The sequence below is a fragment of the Toxotes jaculatrix genome, chromosome 10 (assembly GCF_017976425.1).
Source record: "Toxotes jaculatrix isolate fToxJac2 chromosome 10, fToxJac2.pri, whole genome shotgun sequence".
NCBI lineage: Eukaryota > Metazoa > Chordata > Actinopteri > Toxotidae > Toxotes > Toxotes jaculatrix.
Genome location: NC_054403.1, coordinates 21,603,887 through 21,624,446, shown reverse-complemented (window position 1 = coordinate 21,624,446; position 20,560 = coordinate 21,603,887). Strand labels below are relative to the sequence as shown.

The following is a 20,560-nucleotide window of genomic DNA, read 5'->3' as shown; positions in this document are numbered from 1 at the left end:
GTTGAGGAAAATGGTTCAACCACAGGACTGTTTGACAGCGATTGTGTGACAATTTTAACACAAAATCTAAACTAAGCCAACTGATGTGATTTGACTGTTGCACATATTTATACAGCATCATATGGTAATCATGGTAACACATAAGCATATCAGATCGAGCGTGGTATTTCCCCCCCAGTTCTCAGAAAATGAAAGTGGCTTAAAACAGAGGTGTGTTGTGCTTATGTTGTTCTTCATACATGCAGCCATTTCCTTACTGAAAGTGAGTTAAGAAGAAAGCATACTTTTTGTATGAGAGCAGCCATTTCCCTTCATCATACTGTGATAGAACACAGTGTCTATATCACTGGACTGTCACAGTTACAGTCCCAACTCATGATTCTCATGACTGGCTATTTCTTTTTGAGCTCTTTTTAATGGCCAGATAAATAAAGCTATGTGGAAGAGTGAAGAACAACTTGGCTTTGGTTTTAACAAATGCATTACTGCATCATGGATTACCATGAAATTTTATACTGACATTCATGTTCCCTGAGGATTAACCCCAGTGATTTCAGTGATGATTTCTCTTGCAATAATTTTATAGTGCCACTATCAGTTGTCAAGACAGTAGTGGCACTGTCTTGACAACTGATAGTGGATCAGCTGTTTTGAAATGTGGCTAAGATATCCATAGTGCCCAGAGGATTCTAATTAGTTTATTGATCCCTCTAACTTTTCATTTGGTGCCACCATCAGATCAGTATCTTCTAAATTTCTGACTGTCACATCAGCCTCAGCTGTACTTTGTTTTATTGTTTATTAGCAAATTTTAGTATGCTAACACACTACACAAAGATGGTGACCATGGTAAACATTAAACCTACTAAACATCAGTATGTGAGTCACTGTAAGCACATTAGCATTGTTCACTTTAGCCTAAGTACAGAGTAACTGCTAGCTGCTAGCATGGCTGCAGACACTTGACTCTTGGTCTTGTTTGCTTGTGAATTTCTGTTATACTGATGATTCAGGATAAGTCACAAAAATAGTTGTATTGTAAGTCACTCAGGACCCAAAAGGTCTTGTACAAAGGGCACTAATACCTTGTTTTCCTTCTTGAACTGTCTGAAGGAAACTGAAGGGAAGGTGTGAAAGCAACCAAACTAATTATAGGGCTGATCACAAGCATAGGAAAAAGAAGAAGAATGATCACAATGTGGAGGTATGGACTGGATTAGGGCGAGGCTATTTCACTGAAGGTGGAAACTGTAGTCATAGTCTTGAGGTCCAGATCATGAAGATGGTGAACATGGCATAAACAATATACCTTCTTAGCATAAACATGTAAGCATTGTCACTGCATTGTTCTCCTTTAAAGTAATTGATACTGTCATTTTTCCAAACCAAAACACACATCAGCACTAGTTGATGTGAAGCTTAAATATCTCATCTGGGGAGGGAGCGCTGATTCTGTCTGGACTTTAGGTCCACTGAAGGATACAATGTCATAGGCCATGGCCTTTGAAAGATCTAGCATGTGAATCTTTCCTCTGAGTTACAGGAAGTGGTGCATTTTAGACATTTATTGTAGTATGTACCATTAGAGCAATTCCTGCTTAAAGTTCAAGCACAAAGGGAAAAAAAACTCTGAGAAAGACGAGTGTGTTAAAAAGAAAAGTCAAAAGGGAAATATGAACAATTTTGTCATTGGCTACCAAAGATTAAAGAAAGGTAATACGCTTCATAAAGACCAGGATGAAAACAGTGTGAAAGGAAGTACACTTTTGAATATATTCTGTGATAACCAATCAGAAGCATTTGACTGTCTGACCTATCAGGATCATCTCACCTCCTTCACTCACTGAAATGCCAACAAGTCTCCAAACAAAAGACATTGTCAAGATGATCGTGTTGTGGGTCACACTGCTTGTTCTTCATCGTGGATGTAAGTGTTTTTTTCTCACCTGAGAATTTACAGTTCTTCTTCATCATGTTGTTTCGTAGCTTTTCCACATCGTACACATTTTTTATTTAATGTATGTTATCTTTTGTTTCAGATTCCCTGGTCCCAGTGATCACAGTTCATGTTGGTGAACCTGTGACGTTCACATGTGTTTTACCTCGTGAATTGTTTAGCAGTAGAGAGGTATTCTGGTACAAGCAGAATGCCGGAGATACCCTGAAAGTAATGGCAATGAAGCGGAAAACTACAAAAATTGAGTTTGTGCCAGAGTTTTCTGAATCAAGATGGAAAGTAAATAATGCTGAGAATTGTAGTAACCTAACCATTTTGAGCACGATTCCAGAAGATGAGGGAATGTATCACTGTGAACTCAAGGAGTGGATTAATACTAAATGGAGTGGGACGTATTTGTTAGTAAAAGGTAATTATGTTCTATTTTTACAAACTTTTCAAGTGTCTCTAAGCATTTGCAGGTTTTGGGGTCATAAAAATTTTAACACAAGTGTATATCACTCAGGAAACTCTCAGAGGACTTCAAATTACACTGTTGTTCAGTGGCCGACACTGTCTGGTCCAGTCCATCCAGGAGACTCGGTGACTCTGCAGTGTTCAGTCTTCTCTGACCCTGAGAACGAAACATGTCCAGGAGATCACAGTGTGCACTGGTTCAGAGCTGGAGCAGAGAAATCTCACCCAGGAACGATCTACACTGCACAGAGAAGTGATGAATGTGAGAAGAAACCCGATGCACATTCACCTGCGAAGAGCTGCGTTTATCGATTCACTAAGAGTGTCAGCTCCTCTGATGCAGGGACTTTTTACTGTGCTGTGGCCACATGTGGACAGATATTATTTGGACATGGAACACAACTGGAGATTGACGGTAACTATCAGTTTTCTGTTTAAGTAGTTCTCATGTTTTATTGCCCATTTTGTGGTTTTAAAATTCAAAAAGTCATCTTATGCTACACCTTTTGACAGCATAATAAATGTATCTCTTCGCTTGTTCCCATCTATGCCTTAATGTTGTTTTTTTTTTATTACTGCATCATTCATTCAGGTGGAACTATTTTAGATGTCTTGTGCATACATTTTTATACATTATGACAATTCAGTTTTCACCATTTGAACCTTTTTGTGTTTCAGAAACCGGCCTGTGGTCCGTCCAGAAGGACAGTATAATTCTGCTTCTGCTGTGTGCTGTCTTGGCTATAAGTCTAGTTGTTTTAGCCTTCATCATTTATGACATCAAGAAAAACAAGAGTGATTCTTGCAGAGGTAAAAGAACTTACCTCACTATGTCATACGTTATTTAGCTAATGCTAATTTCATTGTGTTGTGAGTTGTGAGATGATTGTGATATTAAAGCTCATGCAACTTTATTAATTTTTCATCTTTTGATTATTATTATTATTGTTTGTATTACAGCTGCTGGTTCCCTGCAAGAAAATGTTGCAAAAAGGAATTTAAAGGTAAGATTAACTTATAAAAAAAAAATAATAATAAATTAAATATATATATATGATGCATTTTGATTGGCATTTGTCATTTCACATAATTTACAATACATTTCCTCAGGTAAATGGGGACACAGGGATTTACTCAGCTGCCATCTTTACCATGGTGAAAAGTGAGAGTGGTGGAATGAGGGATGCCGTGGGCAGAGATAGAATCTACACTGCTGTTAAGGCTTTTGGACTGAATTAGTGAGTCAACTGAAGCTTCTGAGATCAGTTAGTACAAAATGTGGTAGTTGATGTTCTGTTGAAAGCTACAGGCTGTTGTTATACGTGGCTCTTATGTAAACTTGTATAACACAATGCAGTTAGCACAGCTATGTGTGAAGCTCTTCTCGTCACCTATCTATGCCACCATCACAAAAGTGTGATAGTGGTTGTATCCTTGTCTGTAAAATGCAATAAATATATTTTTTTCTCATAACGCTTTGCTCATTTATAATTTCAACATCCTTTATGGTCTTCTGACATTTCCATTTTGATATTCTAACTCTGTTCATAAAATTGTATGTTTTGTTCCACCAAAAGATGTGAGTAGTTCCAAATATGACCTCGGTCAAATTGAATGTGTAGTGTTGTATTTAACAATTTTCACTGTTAACAGTAAAAGACAGTTATGGTGCTGGTTGATGAAATGCATGCCAGGAAATACCGCTGCACTGATAGTGAAGGAACAAAAAACTTACGTTACAGCCCGTTGCATTCATACATTTTTTTTTTTAAGATACCACAAGACAGGAAGCGCCTGCATTCGGTCTGTGTGTGGCATACCTTAGGTGTTTATACATGTTACCTTCTACCTGTTGCTGATATTGTGTGACCACAAAAACTTGGGTGATGGGTTTTAGTAAACTGTCAATAAATAAAACACTCTGTTTCTTACCGTTCCAAATGTTTAATGCCAGTCTGACCACCTGCCAACCGATATTTCAGTGACCATGTTCATTCAGTGAAGTGACCATCACATGCTGAATGAAATACAGAAATGCTGCATAGGACGTTAAATGACAATCAGTTTTTTTTTCTTACTGTTCTTCTTTAAGAACAGTAAGAGAATCATTGTATAATGGAATCATTGTGGGGCATGAGTAAAAGCCAGTGTGTTTCTGTTGGATGTGAAAATGCATATAAATGCAGTTTTGAATTATTTGAGACTAGTTACTAGTTTCAACTTCAGCTTTCCTCCTTTTCTCAGTCCATCACCAGTCATGTTCTCGCAGGTTGAATTTGACACGGGATGAACTGAACCTATTGTAGGTGCTAATGTAAAACAAACATACACATATACATCATGACGTTTATGAACTTAAAGTTTATTTTTAAACTATCTGGTTAAAATGAATGCCATTACAAATATTATATGAACAACACTGTGTGTGTGTGCGTGTGTGTGTGTGTGTGTGTGTGTGTGTGTTTTCACATTCTCTGCCTGGGTTAGCGTGATGTGTATGAGGTGTGATAGTCTGTTTTCACAGCAGAGTACACACTCTCCTGTGGTGACTCTCTCTTCGTCCTCCCCCTTTTCACGCTCCTTCTAGAGAAATCCAGTGCTACATAGTTCACTGCTTCTGCATCACCATCCTAAAATAGTAATTATGTATTAATATCTCATGTTATAGAGATTAAGTTTGGTAAATCAGGACTATTTTAATGATGAGCAAGGGTAGAATAGAAAAAAGCACATTCTAACCAAAGTTAAATAGTAGAAAATCAGGAGACTTATTTCTTTCTTTGACACATTAGTTAGGCATACTGTTGAGTCAAGGAAGAATGCTATCAGAATTATTTGAATAATATTTACCAGGTCAGTTGATTGGTCCATTTCCGACTTGTCAAGTCCAGGATTATGAGAGGCACTCATTGATCCTGTTAATGACAGCAGTTAACAAAATAGTCACAACAATTAATCTATTAATTCATGTAGGTGGACACACATTCTCAAATTTCTGGTGACACTGCATGATTTGCAAATGAATGAATGTAGTGTTACTTGCATTAATTGCTGTAGAGTGACATACAAAGCGCACAACTGTAACACCAGAGAGTGGAGTTCAAACCCAGAGTCCTGTGTGTGATTGGGTTTAGGCAACTAACCATAATCTTATGTGCTGTGTCTACACATAACCATAAAATTTTACTGTCACAAAAAAAAAAAAAATCCTTTCTGTGTACACGAATCAGTGTAAAATGCAATAAATGTGCCTGTGTGGAATCACAAATATATTTTTCTCTCATAACGCTTTGCTCATTTATAATTTCAACATCCTTTATGTTCTTCTGACATTTCCATTTTGATATTCTGTTCATTAAATTTTTTTTTTCCGCCAAAAGTTGTGAGTAGTTCCAAACATGGCCTCGGTCAATAATGTGTAATTTATTGTAATGAGTGGCCTGCGCTGTGATTTTATTTGAACAACACACTCTTTTGTGTTGTGTGCTGGAGTGACTCTTAAAGGGCCATGAAAACACACTTTCAGTTTCTTGAATGATAAATAACATGTTTAGGTTAGTCTGGAGGCACAGCAATGCCATGAATTAAAATTAAAAATTTTCATTGTTGGGCCTTTAACATGACTAAATGCATAAAAAAAAAAATTACATTCAGTAAACCTACCTTTGCAATGTTCACAAACTCTTCTTCGATTTAAGCAGAAAATAAGCGCAACAATCACTGTCACACAGCAGGTCAGCAGTCCTCCAAGCACAATGTTAACTGTGTCCAGTTCTGCTACTGGAACAAGAAAATACACGCAACACTTGTATGTTTGTTTCAGTGACTTCCTGAAGTAATTACAAAATCAAGTCCTGTCGCAATAGTAAAGTTTTTGTTTTGATAGTATGGATAGTATTAAGGATTATTAATTGTTTTCTTTAATTGCAGCTCATTATGACTAACTCAGAATAAATAGATAAAAAGCTAAAGTTAAGATAAAGAAAAGATCATTTTACACTTAACATATGTCAGACAGCTGTGCCCTGGCTCACTCAAAGAAGCAACTTGAAAGGTACTTAGGTGAATATACGTCTCAAAAATAATTCTAGTGCATGAATTAAAACAAAGTAGTGGCCATGAATTATTGATATTTATATTTGTTTGCATAAAAAGTTGAAGGTATCGAACGTAACCACCATTCCATTAAGTTTCCAAAATGCTTCTCCTGCTTTGATATATGGTATGAGAATATCTGTCATGAAAAAGGCCCATTGACTGCACATTATATCAAATAGCATAGTATTTTAATGAGACTAGACCAATCAAATCTGACCAATGTTAATGGTTAAGACGTATTTAAGATTTGAAGGTTTTAAAACATACCTGTCTCCACTTTACTTCCTTCACCAAACAAGATCACTCCACATGTGACCACAGCACAGTAGTAAGTCCCAGCATCAGAGGAGTTCTGCATAGTTTTGGACAAACTGTAGACACAGCTTCTTCCCTCTTGTTCATCACTCCTGCTGCTGTGAGTGTAGATGATGCCTGGATGAAATCCTCCTGATCCAGATCTGAACCAGTGCACACTGTGTTCACCTGGACACTGGACTCTGTTTTCTTTGTTCTTGGAGAGAAGTGAACACTGCAGAGTCACTGAGTCTCCCAGCTGCACTGATGCTTTCTCCGGACTTTGTTTCACATAGACGTGTTTCTGCTGATTCTGATCTGTGTGATTCAGACATCAAAGGGAATTAATGATCTCAATCATTTATAAGACTGGACAAACTCGGTTATGAATGTCAGGGCATAGTCAGGGAAAGTAACTAACTTTACCATTTACAGCCAGGAAGGTGCCATTAACAAAGTTCAGTGAATAAACTGTTCCACTTTGACAGAAGTATGTTGCTTCATCCTCTTTAGTTACATTTCTGATGGTGAGAAGAGACTGAGCCTTCTCCTTTGTGACACTGAAACGTGAGTTATTAAATTGTCCACCAAGTACTGGGTTGGAATAAGTTATTGTAGCAACTGTTTGGACCATATATCCAGGAGGCTGCTTATACCAGAACATGAGTTGCTCTTCAGAAACTGGACAGTGAAATGTTACATTATCACCAACTTCAACCTCAGTCAAAGGGATCAGGCGAGGAACCTCTGCAGTTTGAATCACAGCTGAAGAAAAGAAGCAAACAAAAACAATTTTTCTAGACAATGACACAAAACAGTGTGAAATCTAAGGCCTTGTCTTTTTACTATACTTTAGCACAGTTCAGTGTACACAGTCATTAACAGTTAAAAGTTGCACTTACACACTGTACTAAGAAGAATCAAAGCAGCCAGTCTTCGGATCATCGTGGTACAGCACACTTTACTTGCACTACTGCTGTCTTCCTACCCAAATGAAGGTTTAGCCTCATGATCACCAGAGTCTACAAAGTGGAAATCCTCCTGATTGGCTGAAAGGCTGAAAATGCACTTCCTCCTGAATTAAGCAAATGCACGATCCATTTTCAACTCTACATGTTCTGTTAATTGTTGCTTTCTACTGTTAGATGAGTTAATGTTTGCAAACAATTTTGTTAATTGTAACTAAACTTCAGGTACTAAAGTTCGGTCTTTTGGTTTTTCAGTCTGTGAGCCCCAGTTTTTAATAGTTAAGATGTAATGATAATGTTAATGTGGTTTAACTCCATCACTTAACAAGAACAGAACGTACAAAGTAAACTCACACAAGGGCAAGGACAAACAGTTTTGCAGCTATAGCCAGCTCAGATGTCATGTTGTCATGTCGTCATGTCATGTCACGTTGGACAATTCTGCTGGATGAAGTATGTTAAATATGTATCTTGGTTGGTTTAAAGCAGTTGAACTTTCTGGCATGCCTCCTCCCTGGCTACGGTTTTAATCGTCATTCATGGGGAAGGGGAAGCCACAAAAAAAAAGGATCACAGCTGAATTTTAATGAAATAAAGTTCAGCACGATAGCATCAGCAAACCTGCAATGGCTCTGTGTCCCCACAGAGAGACCTGCCCCCCATCTAAGAGTAAGCCTGCAGTTTACGTTGATATGGTGAACTTGTTGTATCACACAACATTTGCTTACTCACACACCTACCAGTTACAGAGCAACATTATCGTTCATTTGGAGTCATGATTCTGGCCACCTGATAAATCCAATAAGTCCAATATCTCTTTTTGCTCTGTTTTTGGTCTCTACCAACTCCTGAGGGGAAAAAGTCTGAGACTCTTTAGCCTATTTGTTCTGTAATGTAGACATGATTTTAACCATGACCTGTCTGACCTTAACCATGCTTTACCACACTGTAAAAATGTAATCAGGGGTTTAAGAGAAATCAGATGTCAGTGTGCAGTTTGATTTGGTTGATGAGAATGGTAGGCAATGTCTGTAATTTCTCCATATAAACACTATAGACATGGCAGATTTGTACTTTAAAATCCCACACATCCTGTTGGTTATTTCTTTAATTAAAGGGCTTCCCTGGAAGATTATTTGGGGTTTAGATTATAAATAGTTTTCCTAATGGTTAAACAGCTTGTTTGAAGTGAAGGAAAGGCGCAGAAAGATGAAGGGATAGCAGAACGACACACCTACAGTGTCTGTACTATGGACAATCTATATTTTTCCCCCAACTACAGATGAACGGTAACAAAGAAAGAGTACGCTTTTTGTTTCTTTCACATATTCTTTCAGGATTGTTTGAATAATTGTGCTTGAGAAGATTGACTGTGAGTGTGAAAGCAGAAAGACCTGTTTTTCGACTTTCCCAGCACTCACAGTGAAGACAATTTCCATTCAAAGAATGAAATGACTAAGTAGCAGCTGCACTGATGGGTGGTGTGGTGGGCCATTTCTCCACCTTTGACCAAGCATCAAGGCTTTTTACTCAGAAGAGACTGTGTGCTTCAACAGGATATGTAGTGAGGTTAGAGGTGTGAGAACAAAGAGCTATAAGAGGCTTATTTTAGTTTGACTAGTGGCTTTAGTTGTGTGTTTCACTTGTGTGTTTTTATAGTCTAAATTATTGTCTAAAAAAGATACTTTTAAGGAATAATGGTTTCTGCTTAAACACCAAATGTATTCATTCAGTCACCACCCATCTATCTTTTGCATCCGATACACAGAAACCAGGAATCTGCGCTTACATGGTGCAGAGTTCATCTGTGGTCGGTTCTTTTCATGCAGTTGCACATTGTAACAGAAGAAAGATGGAGTAAAGGCAAAGTCCAACTTTTTATGTTGCCTGTTTAGTCCATGGGAAGAATCCCACGTACTTTCTCGTCTGATCCCTGTCTCCCAGTTGCAGCTTTTTTTTTCTCTGTTGCATTTGTTTTTGAGGTCTGTGTGTTTCTGGTTTTGCATCGCATCAATATTTGCAGCTTGTTTGTTGTTAATGTATTTGTTTTGGCTTCCTGCAACACGTTTTCATTTGCAGCACATTTGCATTGTTGTATGTTCTGTGTTTTTGTATGTACTTTTGAATTGGCATTGTTTCTGAATTTGCAGCACGTCTCGTAATGGAAATGTTTTGGGCCTTTCCAGCATGTTTGCCCCTTGTCAGCCACCATAGAGTTATGTATAGTAATTATTTTCCTGACATGCAACAAGTGGGTGTACTAACTTCCTGAACTCTTGTTGCTGTGTCGTTTCTAGGCAACTTGTGGAAACACGGCACAAAACACTGTTGTTTGTCAAGAAATAGTTTTCGCAGGCCCCTCCATATAAAACCACAAACAACAAAAGGATTAAAACAAAAAGGGCAAAAAAAATTTAGTTAGTGGGCTTTAAAGGTGCTGTAGACACATCTTTAATGGCTGAAAACAGACGGGCTAAATGTTTCCCCGTTTCCAGTCTGTTCTAAGATGGCTCCATTTTAATAATCTAGGCAAGCTGGCCAATGGCAAATGTGTCCTTTAACAAGGCTACCAAGCCTTTCTGCAGATAATCAGGCAAACGTAACCTGAGTAAATCTCTAAACCATTAAAACATGCATTGTTTTACCTGCATTGTTGATCCATGAGCATATACAGCCAAAACAGATACTGGAAGTAATGTTAAGGAATGATAATAATGTTTGTGGGGTTTTGTTTTTTACTTTCTGTTTCAAACCCATGCCCCTACAGGCGTATGATCAGCTAGGAAGCTTTCTTCACACAGGCCCAATACAAAACATTGTTGAGATTTGAGAGGCTTGTGCATCAGCTCCTTAGTGAGACTCTGAAGGACATGGTTACACTTTGCACTGATCCAGAGAAATATTTCTGTCTGCAAAGAAAAATAATTCCAGTCTTAAGAGTCTCTCTAGTTTCGCAACACTTTGTAAAGGCAGTTTGCATCAAAATAAACAAGCAAAGCCACACGCAACAGCTACACTGACAGACATAAGCTGTGGTGGGCCATCTCTCTGCCTTTGACCAACCACTGAAACTGTTTACTCAGAAGAGGCCTGACAGGATATATAGTGAGGTTAGAGCTACAGGACGGAAAGTGCTCCAACAGGCATCAAACAGCTAGTTTAATTTTTAACCAATATACGGTTTCTGCTTATTTATAGTGTACAGGGGCGACAGAGATCTGTTCTTGCACAGTACAAATTTTTGGGTGGTAACCCCCTGTCAGCCTATCTGACCTTATAGGAGGTGAAGGAGTAGAAGTGACTTTTGAGTCAACCAGGTCCACCACACACTGTGGTAATGTGGTCTGCAATGTTTCCATTTGCCCTGCAGGTACATCATGTGCCTCTGAGAACGAATGCACGAAAAGTAAGTCACGATCATGATTTTGCAGTAGTGCATTTAAAACATGTATATACTGTTCATTTTTTATTGGCTGATGCACTCAGCTTGCAAAGTTTGCTTTAGAGTTATGATAAAAAAGAAGTAGGTCAAACCCTTGCTTTGGACACAAAGATCTAGGTTGGACCCTAGAGATCAACTGGATGCAATTCCCCATCTGTCATCCAGCAACAACCACAGACAAAAGAAAAACAGTGCACTGAAAACACTAACTGAGTGATAATGCACAAATAAACTACTATATCACTGACTAAGTGTGAGTTTGTATTACTGCAAACCGAAATTTGGCAGTCTAACCACAACAACACTTAACTTTCCATGCATCATTTTGTTTTTCAGTGGTGACTGAAAGTGTGTGTCTGTGTGCGCACGCATACACAGAAAGAGAAAGGCAGGGCAGTATACAAATGTATTATTCACAGGGCTCTTACTTTGCATTAGATTTTACAATTGTTTCTTTCCCCATGTTCACTCCCTGTATATTTAACTGTACAGTACTTTGCATATAGATGTATTGGGGTGTATTGTACTGGATTACATTAAACTGTGAGATGCTTATTTTATCTCCCCTCGGGAACACTAAAGTGACAAACATCACATTGCACCACTGCAGTCACCTTGGTTCCTTTAGCTACTGCAAACAAACAATTTAATTTTTAAGACTGTTGCCACGGTGGCATAGTGAGTAAAATGTTGGCTCATAATAATGAGGTCTAAAGTTCTTAATTTGTGGAATGGGACATCGTCCTCTTTCCAAAAGGCATGTTAGGTGAATATCTGAAATTCATGTGTTAACATGTTGTAAAAGCCCTCCCCCACTGTCTGTTCACTCTTCTGGCTTTTTTTTTTTTTTTTTGCCACAGATGACTGACAGCTGGAGTAGGCAGGGTCACCACTGACGATGTGGCATGTGTGAATCCGTCCTAGCGTATTTAAGATGGCTGCACTGGCTTCCTCTCTGATTCAGCGTGGCAATCTCTGTTTATTGATTTCATTTACACTTATCAGATGATTCAAATTCGTTTTGTCAGCGAATACTGACCTGGTTGTTGGATTTTAAACTTTCACAAGAAACATATTTCTAAGTATATTACAGCAGGCAGTGAGCAAAAAAAGAGCAGTTACACGTGTTCATCTGCTGTTTATCTAGTTTTCACCAGAAGATGGCAGTGAAATTAAGCGAGAACAGAATTATTTTTGCTTTGTCCAGTGCTGTAAAGTCTCAATACACATAATCATAATGTAACTACTGAATTTTCAGGTTGTAATAGTTGATGCTTTAATCCAAACAAATAAGTATTCAGACTCAAAATTGTTTGGCATTTGTAACTCACTGGAAATCAAATCCATCCCAGTCCCAACCATGTAAGAGCCATGCTTAAGCCACAGAGTTACAGGGTCACCCTAAGACTTCACTATTTACATTTGGCTGTAATTAAAATGCAGTGATGAACCCTAATGTTTAGTTTCTGGCTCGCTGTATGTTTGGCATCATTGTCATGCTGCAGAGTGAATTTGGGACTGATTGAGACACTTCCCTGATGGAACTCCACAATGGATCCAAACATCTAAATTTCCAGACCTTTTGTGCAGTACTGTATAATTCAGTGTCGTTCTGGCTTTTCCAGAATCCAATTGGAAAATAATGTTGGTTTAGTATCATTAATATTAACTAATCTATAGAGGGAATAATGACACGTGTAAAATATATTGTGTCATGCCAAACCGCATGACACTCAGCAAAAAATAGCACCTGCTCTTCAACACATGCACACCAACACTGCTTTTGCTATTGTTGATGTTTATCATAGAGAGACACCGTTCACGCCTACTATGAAACATGAAAGAAAAACTCACTGTTGGTGTTGTTTCATGTGTTTAGGTTGGAGAGATGGCTGATATGAGATCCGCTGTGGTAGGATATTGAAACACCAACACAGGTCTCAGGTGGAAAAACCAAAAATGCAGATCATATTTTACATGCTACCGATGCTCAGAATGGGGCGTAAGTACTGTATGTGTAGAAAGGTCCATTTTACTCAAGATGTGTTGCAAGTATATTGTGATTTTCTTACAATACTGAGAGCATACATTAGATTTATGTCTGTTGTTAATCACTGCTCTGTTTGATGTCTTTTCAGGATGCGCAGGCGAACAGATCTTTGAGACCAAGGCTGTTCGTGTTGCAGAGTTAAAGGTAAAAACTGAAAAAAAGCAATTTTTTTTAGAGTACTTAAAATTTTTTATTTAAATTCTACTGTAATTTTCATACTTTTTCTTTACTGGTACTTAATATTGGAAGTTTGAAGCTCAACAAACAAAGATTAATTTTTTATAAAAGTAACAAAAAAGAAAAAAGTTTCATTTTAAACAATATAAACGCAGGTTTTAAAATGAATGTTTGAACTTTGGGACTTCTTATTTTTTAAATTTCCAGGACCAGAACCAGAAATCACTGCAGCCCATCCAGGAGACTCAGTGACTCTCCACTGTTTAGTCCTCTCTGACCCCCAGAAGAAAACATGTCCACAAAATCACAGTGTTCACTGGGTCAAAGCCAGATCAGATGAATCTCATCCCAGTTTATTTTGTGCTCATGGAGAAACTAGAGCTGAATGTGAGAGAGCTCACTCTGTACAGAAATGTGTCTACAGCTGCTCCAAAAATATCATCTCTGATGCTGGGACTTATTTCTGTTCTGTGGCCTCAGGTGCGGAGGTGTTATTTGGAAATGAAACCAAACTGGACACTGAAGGTAACTGCTGAACATTTCTACACAGTGATGAAATTAGCATAATCATGTGTTCTATTGAAAATCAGGTAGAATCCATTAAGATAAACGACACATAATTTCTATCAATTATTAACACCATGATAAATTATACTTTACTACACCTTTACTAATTATTAATTTCCATTCCAATCCAATTATTAACAGTGAAATTTGATTTCTTTTTGCTAAAATGTATTACTACTGTTTTATAATGCAGTTCTCATTGTTTGTTTAACAGGCACTGCAACTGCTGGTGGACAGAAAAATCTGCATTAAAGGAGTTTAAGGGTAAGATTGACCTTCAAACAAAGAGTTAGGTCCCATTTTTATTTTAAAATCATTTACCATAATAGTTGTCTCACACAATTTGCCATTCATTTTGCCAGAGAGATGAGGATGCATGGGTTTATTCAACTGTCATCTTTACCATGATGAAAAGTGGCAGAGGTGGAAAGAGTGGTGCAAAAGCAGCAGAGGGAGAAAAGATCTATGATGCTGCCAAGGATTTTGGGTTGGATTAGCCATTTGGTCAATTCCAGCGAAAAATTAAGTCAGTGAAAACTGTAAAGATTCAACTAGTTATGTTGAATATAGTGTATCATCAACACCTGTATAAGGGAATAAAGTTTTCCTGTCATGCATCGTGCATGACAGGAAAAATTTGTTTTCAGGCAGTATCACTATAAACAATTATAGCTGCTTGTGTAAAACACATGCAAATACAAAATACAAAAAAAATGCAAATACGAATGAACATAAAATAAAATTTAAAAAAATGAACATCACAGTGCAAAGATTACCATGCTGACAATGGTAACTGATGAATGGATGCCCTAACCCCAATTCCTAATTCCTTTGAATCCTGGTGTGACCAGGCCTTAAGGCTGTGTTCAGGCAAAGTCAAAATACTTGAAAATACCAATGAGATTTTTGTTGCATGGTGTACAGGTCCAGCGATGCCTATGAAGAGGGCTGGTACACCACAGCAGAGTACAGACACTCCTGTGGAGACTCTCTCGTCTTCAGTCTTTTTGCTTTCCTTGCAGAGAAATTCAGTGCGGCATAGTTCACCTCCTCTGCTTTACCATCCTGCAAATAAAAACATACCAACTGTGTTAACGACTAATATTTTTGAGGTTACGACTGAATCATCAAGGCCATGCTGTTAGAAGGGGACGTTATAAACAGTCAATACCTTGTCTTAAGTGTCTCTGACCAAAATTGTGGCTTAATTACTTAGACATTTACATACCAGGAGCAGTATTGCATTCATATGGAGTCATGTTTCTGTTCAATGTCCACTCTCCTTTTAGATCTGCTTTAACTTTCATCAACTCTTTGGCAAAATATTTGACTCTTTGGCTAGTTGCCAGCTTGCTGTTTGCTGCTGGGCAAGTTGTGTTCATTCGGTTTATCATATCTTTTTCACGGACGATAACTACCATCTGCAGCCGACACAGATGAAGTGAGAGTGAACCAAAACAGTCAAGCTGTGACACTGTAAAGAGTAACTCCACAGTTCGGTGATAATTCCTTGTGGGTTTGGTCAACATGTGACAAGTTTAAAGTATATTTACCAAATGATTTGATCGATCCATGGTTGACCTGTCATGTCCACTGTGATGGGAAGCACTCATTGTTCCTGTTGAAAAAAGTAAGATACAGTTTTTCTTTCCACTTTAGCACCTGATTGGCTATTGAAGTTCTAACCATCCCTTCTTTCCACAAGTTACTATTTTGCTGGAACACACTCCCAACAAGTTCCAATGTTTTCCATGACTTAAATTGCCAACCCTCTAATACACAAGCCCACATCTTTTTACATTAACAGATATGCATTTTTGGATTTTTATCGTTGTGTCTCATAAAGTTTAATTGAAATGAGAAGTAAAACCAAAGGAAGCATAATTAAGTAGAAGAGCTATATGATATATGTATGATCAACCTACCTTTGCAATGTTTGCATGCTTTACTCTGATACACACAGCAAATAAGGAAGACTATCACAGTCAGACAGCAGGCCAACAGTCCCCCAAGCACAAAAACAACTGGCTTCACCTCTGATCCTGAATCTGAAGAAGTTCCTTAGAAACATTAAAAATTATTTTATTATGGACTCTTGGGAGTGCTCATTTTTAATTGGCAATACTGTGGCATTTTGAAACGTAATGACATTTTGTCAACTTGTACACACTGGGATCATTATGTGAATTGCTTCGTGTTTTGATCAACACTAAGTTGCTCTCTTTAATTTAAATGAAAACAGCCTTTATGTAATATATTTAAACCAATATAAATTAATCAAGTTGCATATATGATTTTAATTCAACTGTAAATACGTACCTGTCTCCACTTTAGTTCCTTCACCAAACAGGATCTCTCCACATGTGACCACAGCACAGTAGTAAGTCCCAGCATCAGAGGAATTCTGCATAGTTTTGGACAAACTGTAGACGCAGCTTCTTCCCTCTTGTTCATCTCTCTTGCTGCTGTGAGTGTAGATGATGCCTGGATGAAATCCTCCTGATCCAGATCTGAACCAGTGCACACTGTGTTCACCTGGACACTGGACTCTGTTTTCTTTGTTCTTGGAGAGAAGTGAACACTGCAGAGTCACTGAGTCTCCCAGCTGAACAGATGCTTTCTCCGGACTTTGTTTCACATAGTTCTGTTTCCGCTGATTTTTATGATCTGTGTGATTCAGTAAAAAATTAAGGCGTCAAAGATCCAAACTGTGTGACTTAAAAATGTACCGATCACTGACATAAACACAAACATTGAAAGCATAAGATATTTTACCGTTCACAGCCAAGAATGTGCCATTGTGATAGGTGTATGAATACATGTTTCCAGAATGACAAAAGTATGTTGCTTCATCCTCTTTGCTGACATTTCTGATGGTGAGAAGAGACTGATCATCCCCATTTGTTACTGTGAAACGTGAGTCTTTAAATTGTTCAGCGACTGTTACTCCACTAGGTACTCCTGAAGCAACTTTCTGTGCTATGTGTCCAAGAGACTGCTTATACCATTGAAAGAATTTGCCCTGAGTGGCAGAGCCTGGACAAATCAAAGTAACACTGTCACCAAGTTCAACCTCAGTCAAAGAGATCAGGCGAGGAACCTCTGCAGTTTGAACCAGAGCTGAAGAAGAGAGACAAACAATAACAAAGTTAAACCTCGACAAGACAGAATCAATGAAGAAAGCAAATTATTTGCCACAAAATCATTATTACAGGGCCTCGCCTAATATATGTTGCTGTTTTCTTACACTATATACATAATAGTAGCACTTACTTAGTAGCAGACTAAATAAGTTGTGCACTTACACACTGTACTAAGAAGAATCAAAGCAGTCAGCCTTCCGATCATTGTGGTATAGCACCCTTCTCTTGCACAACCAATGTCTTCCTACCTAAATGGAAGGTTTAGTCACAAGATCATCGAGGTTTACAAAGAAAGAAACATACTGATTGGCTGAAGCATAGGAAATGTACCCCCATCCCCAACCCCACCCCACCCTCCCAAATTTAGCAACCACGCAAACATTATTTACGTACTCTGTTATTTTTTTTAGTATTTTTACGTCACGTCTGAAATCTCTAGTTTTTGTGGCTAGCCTTGTTTAGCGCTGGAGCGATAGAGGCTTTTAAACAATTCTGTTTTATTGAAATAAGTGCAAAATTAAGAAAAAAGAGTCGGGACTAACATTAAAAAATCCATGTATTTCTGTGTCTAGAATTTTAGCTGCTGACATGGAACGTGATAACGTGCCATACTTTAATGACTATTCTGACAGTGAGGTCACTTGAAAGTAGTCTCAGACCTTTGGACCCCATGGTATGTTGTTTTGGACCAGGACCAGGGCCTGAGGGTTGTCAAAATATTTGGGAATTGGAGAACAAATAGTTATTACTGTATTTTTGAGAGTCTTCATGTTTGGACAGAGAGAGAGAGGCCAGCAGAAAGGCCGACAGTGGTTTTGACAGTGAACTGTGGAAAGACATATGGAAGCACACGTGTAAGGAGCTATATGTTGCTACTGCATTCACGCTTTCTATAAGACAAATACTGTATAAAATATAGAGAGAAAACTAGGAAGTAACTCTGTTCCTCTGCCTTTGTAGTTCCACTGTTCTTTGTAAAGTCATTCTGCACGTCTGTCTCGAGAACAGAAAGCAAAGCCCCATGTAGCAGCTACACTCACAGAAGTAGGCTGTGGCGGGCCATTTGTTTGCCCTTCGACCAACCACTGAGGTTGTTTACTCAGAACAGACCTGACAATGAGCTTCAACAGGATATGTAGTGAGGTTAACGTTGCAAGCAGGGAAGATCTACAAGAACACTCAGAGAGCTAGTTTTAGTTTAGCCACTAATTCTTTCATATTTGATTGTATATGTCTAACAGTAAATCGATTGATTCGTTCACCACTGATTTCAGACAAATGCCTTCAAGGTCACACTAATACACACCTCATATTATCTAGTTTCAAACTGACTTGGCCACTTTTACAACTGTCAGAGGAAACCATTGCAAGCACAAGGACAGCATGCAAACTTCAACCAAAATTAACTGAGCTTTTTTTTTTCTTTAATGTCCAAGTTTTACAGTTTTTATACTCCAGTTATTGGCTGAACTGGTTTGGGGACATTGTCTTGAGTGTTAGATTTTAGTTTACTGCAAATCGATCTCTGATAGAAGGTCAGATTCTACATTGGTTAACTTATTTTCCAAGAATATTCAAATTTATAATTGCTCTCTATTGTAGCTTATTTAGCCAAGAGAATGTGACCCAAAACTTTCATACAAATGCTCTCAAAGGTCTGGGTGGGCCCATAAACATATCCCTCACCCCCATTCCTCAGCAGCTACCATTGAAAAACACTAAACCACAGAGAAATGCAATGGAAAGTGGTAAAGGCATAGTGTGACTTGGCAGGTGTGTGTGTGTACTTGTATGGTTAGACATTGTGAGGACCGGTATGAGTTTTAAACCATTGCAGTGAGGACATTTTGGGAAAGAGACAACGTTTTGCCCGACCCTCACTTTCTGACACACATTAAAATGACTGTTTTGCATTGTGTTTTGGTTAGGGTCAATGAGTGTCCTCACAAGTGATATACGACAAGAATGTGTGTGTGTGTGTGTGTGTGTGTGTGTGTGTGTGTGTGTGTGTGTGTGTGTGTGTGTGTGTCTGTGTGTGTGTGTGTGTGAGAGAGAGAGAAAGAGAAAGCCCAACCACAACAGTACTTGAGTTTCCATCTGTTTGTCAGTGAACAGACTGTGTGCACAGACAGAAACAGCAGAAAGTACAAAGCAGGACTCAAAGTGCCTTTTACTGTGAGCTCTTCTTAACTGTACAACTGTACATGTGGTGGCTCATTTATCATTGATGCAGGTAAAAAGCTTTCTCTGAAAAAACATTTGTATTCTTTCTCTTGGTTTTCCATGTGTGGGTATTGCTCCAGGTTCACATGGGTCCCAGTAATATCATGAACTCCATGATGCCCATAGCGTAGGTGAGTTTCCGTGAAAGCTCGGCAGCGCTCAGGTACTGCCTTTCATCGAATGCATGTTGGCACAGGCTTCTGCCAGGCTGAGTAGTAATGAAACAGGTGCTGTACGGAGGACGTAACTCTGTCTGCTGTGCTCTTCCTGTTGATTTGTTTGACTACAGATGACTGACAGGCAGAGTGGGTGGGTTATTACTAATCACGAGGGGCACCTGGATTGGCCAGTCCTTCTCTGGGTTTCTCTGTTACAGATGGCTGAGTAGATTTCAGTTACATCAGTGATGTAACGACAGAGCAGATGACATTTTACCTGTGATCTTAAACTCAGATATTAAACATAATTCTGAGACTGTATGTTACTGTTGTGAGGGTTGATGCATCTAAACAAACTATTATACATGAATGAATCAAATCCAATTACTCTCTGCCTGTTTTCATGTAGTATATGAATCCTGTTATGACTGACGTTAACTGCACAAAGTAATACCTCAGCCTTGCAAGGACACTTGTCCCCAGCTCTGTGAAGTAAGTGAAATTTATTTAAGTTCTGCAGCAGTTAACTGAGCATATACCAGATGTCTCAGCCAGGATCTGTCTGAGACATCTGGCTGAGTGGTCGACAATCATATTTTGGTGTCCATCACTATATTCAACAGGCCAATGCCAAAAGAGGAACAATGCTCAAAAATTACAATGTTAAAAATCAATAAATAAAAAAATTAAATAGAATAAAAAATTTCAAAGTGCATTACACCTATAACACAGTCCATTTTCCAGTGGAATTTTGTACATATTGAGTAAATCTGTAATATGCTATTTAGATCCAGTTCTAATGTTCACTGCCAGTGAACCATCTGATCTCAGAATAGTGATTAACACTGCAATTTTAAAACCATATCATTCATCTTTTCCTAACCTTAGCTAAGTGTTTTAGTTACCTGATCTTAATCATAGTAACGTTCCCATGAATGAATTGTATTTTAATTTATAAAATCATCGCTTTAGTCTGTTGCATCTTACAATTAAATGCTTTGTTGTGGATTTTCCTCACAGGAAACTT

The 20,560-nt window shown here is 38.3% G+C and overlaps 3 protein-coding genes across 3 annotated transcripts; 1 reads left to right on the top strand and 2 right to left on the bottom strand.

Moving 5' to 3' along the window:
- Positions 1 to 1,884: 1,884 nt before the first annotated feature.
- Positions 1,885 to 4,485, top strand: LOC121188131. Its single transcript, XM_041047706.1, has 6 exons — positions 1,885 to 1,927; positions 2,040 to 2,366; positions 2,463 to 2,828; positions 3,092 to 3,223; positions 3,374 to 3,417; positions 3,524 to 4,485. Exons 1-6 carry the CDS (start codon positions 1,885 to 1,887, stop codon positions 3,650 to 3,652), a joined length of 1,041 nt encoding a protein of 346 aa, XP_040903640.1. The 3' UTR covers positions 3,653 to 4,485.
- LOC121188150 lies at positions 4,372 to 7,796 on the bottom strand. Its single transcript, XM_041047733.1, has 6 exons — positions 7,708 to 7,796; positions 7,232 to 7,570; positions 6,779 to 7,123; positions 6,077 to 6,193; positions 5,264 to 5,328; positions 4,372 to 5,043 (listed from the first exon to the last, which is right to left on the bottom strand). The coding sequence occupies exons 1-6, from the start codon at positions 7,748 to 7,750 to the stop codon at positions 4,897 to 4,899; spliced, it is 1,056 nt and encodes a 351-aa protein (XP_040903667.1). The 5' UTR covers positions 7,751 to 7,796; the 3' UTR covers positions 4,372 to 4,896.
- Positions 7,797 to 12,542: 4,746 nt separating this feature from the next.
- LOC121188149 lies at positions 12,543 to 17,394 on the bottom strand. Its single transcript, XM_041047732.1, has 6 exons — positions 17,315 to 17,394; positions 16,785 to 17,129; positions 16,329 to 16,676; positions 15,935 to 16,069; positions 15,563 to 15,627; positions 12,543 to 15,074 (listed from the first exon to the last, which is right to left on the bottom strand). Exons 1-6 carry the CDS (start codon positions 17,355 to 17,357, stop codon positions 14,946 to 14,948), a joined length of 1,065 nt encoding a protein of 354 aa, XP_040903666.1. The 5' UTR covers positions 17,358 to 17,394; the 3' UTR covers positions 12,543 to 14,945.
- Positions 17,395 to 20,560: the final 3,166 nt, after the last annotated feature.

Excerpts from the sequence above, each read along its gene's own strand:
- LOC121188150 (XM_041047733.1), bottom strand. The coding sequence starts at position 7,750 with ATGATCCGAAGACTGGCTGCTTTGATTCTTCTTAGTACAGTGT. Across the intron at positions 7,124-7,231 it reads CACCTTCCTGGCTGTAAATG|ATCAGAATCAGCAGAAACAC; the intron begins GTAAAGTTAGTT and ends TGAATCACACAG. Across the intron at positions 5,044-5,263 it reads TGGACCAATCAACTGACCTG|GATGGTGATGCAGAAGCAGT; the intron begins GTAAATATTATT and ends TTACTATTTTAG.
- LOC121188149 (XM_041047732.1), bottom strand. The coding sequence starts at position 17,357 with ATGATCGGAAGGCTGACTGCTTTGATTCTTCTTAGTACAGTGT. Across the intron at positions 17,130-17,314 it reads GATTCTTCTTAGTACAGTGT|CTCTGGTTCAAACTGCAGAG; the intron begins GTAAGTGCACAA and ends TCTCTTCTTCAG. Across the intron at positions 15,075-15,562 it reads TGGATCGATCAAATCATTTG|GATGGTAAAGCAGAGGAGGT; the intron begins GTAAATATACTT and ends TTTTATTTGCAG.
- LOC121188131 (XM_041047706.1), top strand. The coding sequence starts at position 1,885 with ATGATCGTGTTGTGGGTCACACTGCTTGTTCTTCATCGTGGAT. Across the intron at positions 1,928-2,039 it reads GCTTGTTCTTCATCGTGGAT|ATTCCCTGGTCCCAGTGATC; the intron begins GTAAGTGTTTTT and ends CTTTTGTTTCAG. Across the intron at positions 3,224-3,373 it reads CAAGAGTGATTCTTGCAGAG|CTGCTGGTTCCCTGCAAGAA; the intron begins GTAAAAGAACTT and ends TTTGTATTACAG.